The sequence below is a fragment of the Prosopis cineraria genome, unplaced genomic scaffold (assembly GCF_029017545.1).
Source record: "Prosopis cineraria cultivar Desert tree isolate PC_DT_omini unplaced genomic scaffold, ASM2901754v1 PC1270, whole genome shotgun sequence".
In the NCBI taxonomy this organism is placed as follows: domain Eukaryota; kingdom Viridiplantae; phylum Streptophyta; class Magnoliopsida; order Fabales; family Fabaceae; genus Prosopis; species Prosopis cineraria.
This window is the reverse complement of record NW_026556595.1, coordinates 17,977-23,932: the sequence shown is the minus strand read 5'-3', so window position 1 is coordinate 23,932 and position 5,956 is coordinate 17,977. Positions and strand designations below refer to the sequence as shown.

The 5,956-nt window shown below is 34.6% G+C and overlaps 1 protein-coding gene across 1 annotated transcript; it reads right to left on the bottom strand.

Annotated features, from left to right (window-relative positions):
* Nucleotides 1-1,461: 1,461 nt before the first annotated feature.
* LOC129299718 (anaphase-promoting complex subunit 11) lies at nt 1,462-3,254 on the bottom strand. The gene is made up of 3 exons (XM_054938180.1): nt 3,196-3,254; nt 2,899-3,017; nt 1,462-1,908 (listed from the first exon to the last, which is right to left on the bottom strand). Exons 1-3 carry the CDS (start codon nt 3,249-3,251, stop codon nt 1,793-1,795), a joined length of 291 nt encoding a protein of 96 aa, XP_054794155.1. The 5' UTR covers nt 3,252-3,254; the 3' UTR covers nt 1,462-1,792.
* Nucleotides 3,255-5,956: the final 2,702 nt, after the last annotated feature.

Genomic DNA, 5,956 nt, shown 5'->3' with positions numbered 1-5,956 from the left:
ACAAAATTTCAAAGCCAACCAATTAAAAATTTACAGCCAAAAACGGAATCAAATAAAATATAATACTCCTTCTTCTTCTTTGGTGAACAAATATAATATTACTTCTAGGTCAAGCAAATCCTAATTATTCCTGTTAGTTATGGGATATATCGTACTTGTTTATTGTCTAAAAAGGAAAAAAAATTTGGTCCGAAGTTGTTGATTTGATGTGGTTAGTTCCCACTAGATCTGCAATTTCAACCAATCCAAACGAAATTCCTTTTTTTTTTTTTTTTTGGGGTGAGGGGTCAAAATCCAAACGAATTTCGTTATCTAATCATCTTTTTCACTCTATAGGTGCAACCATTGCCATATTCTACAATTACGTCACCACACTCATTGCAATATGCCCTCTCGTGGTTCTACATGTAAGTGCTCGATAACTAATTTACAGATATTCAAAAAATAATAAAATTAATTATTTATAAAAAAATATGTGTTTGGTTTTTCTAAAATACTCCTTTTTAATTACTTACAAAAAAAACTATACCTATTGATGGAAACTCCCATCCATATGTGCAATTAATATGGATAGTTTGGGAAAAATTATAAACTTGGGAAATAAAGTTAATTGAAATCTTATATTTAGGATCAACTCCAATTAGCTCGCACATTTAGACGTGGAGAGAATATGTAGCCAAAGCATAAAGGTAAAAATGATATAGAAATTTCTGGGGAAAAATATTCAGTAAGTATATGTAATTGCAAAATTATAAGATACGATAATGAAGACATTCATTGAAGAAGGAATTTAACTTGCTAAACACATCCTCTGTACTGATATATGTGTGTGTACCAAAAGAATGAAGAACAATCAACTGATGGTTGATTCAAGTAGTAAAAAAGTTATGCCAACGCAATCAAAAGTCTCAAATTTGAGTTTTAAAAATGTAACAGTATTGGTAGTGAAGCTTCCACCTAAAAGTATCTTGACAAGCTTCCACCTAAAAGTATCTTGACTTATTTTGACCCAGAGTAGTTTATATTTCATTAAAATCTTCTCAACTTAACGTGAGGTAAGCTCAAAAGAATGATTGCAATATGCAAAAGAAAATAGAAAAAAAAAGAAAAAGAAAAGAAAGAGTGAAGGACACTAGCTCCTTCATGACAAAGACACTCAAGTCTGTTGTGTATTTTCAGGCTTTGCTTGCCATTTTAATTCCAAATTACAGCAGCAAGTTTGATCAAAATCTCAGATACAAAAGAAAAATGAACACGATCGCTTAGATTGAAAAGAAATCTCACTACGTGTTTTCCTGGCCAACTACGTTAAAAAGATAATTGTTTTTTCTATTGCATGCCAAACGTGCCATTAGCAATAATTGCCAGCACAATTGTTCCAAAAAATTAAAAAAAAAAAACCTTTATTTCTGGGTATGTTCATTAGTGTTCTTAGATTGCAATAAGCATGTTCTTAGAATATGTTCATCAATAGCATGTGACTTTTTTCCCCTTCTTTTGGTCAGAAAATAGCATGTGACAAACATAGAAACATATTGGACACTGGTTCTTCTAGCTTTGTTATTACAAATAACAAATACTACTCAAATTAAAAATGTGAAACTACTTTTCACCCAAAAAAAAAACAAAAAGAAAAGAAAAGAAAATCCTTAAACTAACAAGAGTTCCACTTGATCTCACTCATTCAATGTTGTTCTTTAACAATGGTTGCTACAACCATTTTTTAATATCGCAGTATCTAAAACTATAGGCTGATGAGAGACACAAAGTTCAAAGTGTATAAATCATTCTCTCATTCTTTAAACTGCCATTCCCGACGGCACATTGGGCAATGAGCTTGTGAAGTCTGAGAATTCACCCATTTCAGTATACAGTGCAAATGAAAAGCATGATTGCATGCACCCCAAACTGCAAGGTTTAAAATGAATCAGTTACACCTTTTTTGAAAAAACAAAAACAAAAATAATAATTGAGATTAAGAAAGGAACATGATATCTCAACAGGAACCTGCACATAATGATGAAACACATTTCACTCAAATGTTCAGCAAAACAGGAATATTTCCGCAACACTGAGATACCAGTAACCTTTGAAAAAAACCATCATAAAACCCCTTTAAATGTAATAGACTAATTTTGAAATTCTGGATACAGTCGGATATGGCTTGAATAATAGAACCAATGCACCAGCAATGGGTTTGACTCTTGATAAGACTGGCAAGGGAAGGTGTACTGGATTGAAGGTGACGCATTTCACACCTTTTCAGAAGGACTTGACTACGGTTCTGTTGCCCAAGAGCTATTTCAATAGCCACAGCCACAACCACCAAGTTAAGTCCTAGAGATCAGGCAGGAACCTCCTTTTCATCCTCTATGACGGCTTATTATTCACCACCATCATGAACCAATCTTTTTGCCTAGCTAATCCAGAAGACCTGGGCAACATTAAGCCGAGAATATACTAACACAAAGGAGAGAACCAACCAGCGTGTGCTTCTGATTTGGAGTGAAGGTTGAGGACGAGAGTGTCTCTGGCAGATTTGGGGTGTCTGCTACCCCCTCTAATGCCTCAAATCATAGCCCTTCATTTGAAGGAATTAGATAAAATTTCTCTGACTATAAGTGGAAATGAAGGAGAAGGACTGACATTTGAGGCATTAGAGGGGCAGCAGCCACCCCAAATCCGTCTTTAGCATTCTAACCTACAGGTAATTTTTTGCAGTTGTATTCGGTGTGCAGAAATCAAAGGAGGTCTCTCAGAAAATCAGATAACCAGCTATCAAGCCTGCTGCCTCAACGGCAGGTTTGAAGAATCAAATTTACGGAATTCAATCATAATTATTTGGCATAAGCATGACAGAAGCAATGAAATCCACCTATGATATCATCGGTAACTTACTCAAAGGGCAGTCATCCCCGGGATGTTTACAGTCTGGGCAACAGCCATCAAAAGCCATCCTACAAATCCCACATGTTTCATCCTGAGCATCCCATGTCCATGATGCAATAGCATGCCATCTATAATCAATACAAGGAGCAAGAATTTTAAAATTTTAAGACAGGAAAGCCAACAACAGTTAAACATGCCGAGGAGCTTCCAAGAGTTATTTCACTATTTGCAAGAATAGAAAAACAAATCCATAATTAATTAATAATTCCAAGCATTTACATACAAATATAAATAATGATTACATACGACAAGTTAGAAGCCAAAATTTTACATAACAGATCTTCAAGATAGAAAGAGAACATACTCTTTTTGGAAGCCCAGAGGAAATCCAGACAGAAAGCTGAGTCAAGCAAAACATTCTACAAAATAATTGATATGCTTACATCAAAAGTTTTTAAAATGAAACACAAAATAAAACATGTAAATTCAAAACACGGATATTCTATGACAACCCAATATAAGAATTTTAAACCTAACTACATTGAATCTCTATCGTTGTTTGCAACAACATGGGAATCTCAATTTAAAAAGTTCCAGATGTCAGCTTGTAATAAGCTTTTATCTGGTATGTGGATTCTAAAAGGAGGTCATTTTACAAATCCCATGGTTCCCTTAAACAGATTTAAAATTCCCAATTTGCATGCGGCACCAGCAACAGTGAACTATCTAAATATACGATCCTGCAGAGGATGTCAAATACGATGCTGTACTTCTTATTACTCCATGATTGGCAAGATGAATGGGAAAGCTTTAAACAAACCATTCTCTGTAATTTCAACATTGCATTCTAAAAGTAGATTAAATCACTCTCACAACCATGAAAGACACTTTTGGTAAAAAAAAAATCTATGAAAGACCCCAGTGAGGAAACGAAACTACTAAAATTCACAATTGAAAGACGAACAAATAAACACAAAACAATGGCCACAGCAAAAAGTAATAACAGGACTAGCATTTTGGCAAGGATACGCAAGACCTTAACTTTCATCTTCTTTCCCTGCAATCTACAAATAAAAAGCAAGCACAATCAAGGTTGGAACTTGAATCTATTAAAAAAACATAGCTTTTTATTAAAAAAAAAAAAAACAACATAGCCACGGAAACGAAATGAAACACTTATCACCAGCCGGTATATCTTACAACAAACAACAACAACAACCAGCCGGTATATCTTAAACCTGTCCAAATTAGTCTTAATCGAAAGGGAACAAATTCAAGAACTTAATATCCACCACTTTATTTGATTTTATCATCTCGGAAGGGGAGAAAAAATTCAAACTCAAATTGAAAGATATATCTCTAAATTGGAAGAATACCACATGGCGGCAACTTGGGAAAAAAACATATAAATATTACATCAACGATACAAAGATCATCATTTATACCGCTAATTTAAGTACCAAAACCATATCAATGATCGAGTAAAAATTGTAGAGAAAACCAGAATCCGGAACAAGTATTCAGACAATCAGACCCAGACCCATTGCATGAAATACCCCAGACGCTCATGCATTCACACTCCAACATGCATTTTTCCATCAACTCAGACGAATACATGGTGAATTGATCGTAACCATGTCAATCACATTCTAAATTGCAGATAAAATAAGGTGCAGAGTACATGCCTGCAAACCAAAGGTTGTGATAATGCAGGTTGGGTGGAAGACGGAGTGAGGATTAAAGACCTGTTCGACGGAAGAGAGAGATGCCGACGCCAATAGGAGCTGAACAGATGAAGACGATGAAGTTCTAACTTCTAATGACAGCATATTACAACAATGTGCGTTAATATGTCCAATTATTGCAAGACCAGCTTGCCAAAGATTTACCAAAACACAAGAATTACATCTTTATTGAAAGTTTTTTTTTTTTGGTCGAAAAGTCTATACATATTTATTAATAACAGCAACACAACAGTCAAAAAGAACAATCCAGTCTCTAAATTCGCTCTGAGTCTGCCAATATAAATGCTATCCTTCCAAGAACAGGTATGAGATGGTTCGAAAAATATTAAAGTGACATGACCAAAACCATTTCCTAGAACGTCACGACAACCTCCTGTGGGATTTTTCAGGGAGGGAGTCACACGAGATTTAGGTTGGATGAGGGGAAACCCATGATTTAAGTATGAAGAGAACAGAGATAGAGAAGGGAATCGTTGGGCTGGAGGTGTTACCTGCCTAATCGATGGCGAGACCGGCGGCCAATCCTCTGATTAGTCCACAGTGAGTGCGTTCAATGGGAGAGCTTCGTTGACGGAGAAGGCCGTTGGCGAGTGATCAAAGAGCGGCGAAAACTGAGAAAGAAATTAGATTTGGGAGTGAAAAGGTTTCCTGGAAGAGGAAAGTGAATAGAGGCATTAGTTTTTTTTAAGGGAAAATCACAACAAAGACCTCGGAGAGACATTTATTACAAACAAAGGCCAAACGATATGAAAATGTGTCTGAACACAATAGTTATGTTTAAGTATGGAAAAGTGGTCAATATGGTCTCAGGTGTCCAACTTTGTGATGCAAAATAATTTAAAAAAAAAATTAGTATCATTAACTAGATCATTGAATTATCTTTCTATAAACATTTAGATCATCTTAATTGAATGTCAAATGAAATTTTAAAGTGTATTAAAAATTCGATCCCTGGATCTGTCATAATAGCAAGTTGTTGTTATGAATTTTGTGTAATGCACCATGACAGATGACACCTATATTGTGGTGCACAACATTAGAGTCTCACAGGTCGTGACATATTTTAGATGACTCATTTTTCTTCAAGAATGATCTTTTAAGCCTTATTTTTTAATATTTTCAATCTTACTTGATATCTCATGTTTCGTATGATTATAACTCTAATTTTTACATATTTCTTAAAATTCTAGTCCTTTATTAAAAACTTGAGACTTTGTTTGATTTAAAAGAATTCTAATATCGTAGTGGGTTTCAACTTTTTCTATTATACTAGAGTTTAATTACTTAGTTTAACTATTGTATCATGATATAATCTATTCTAT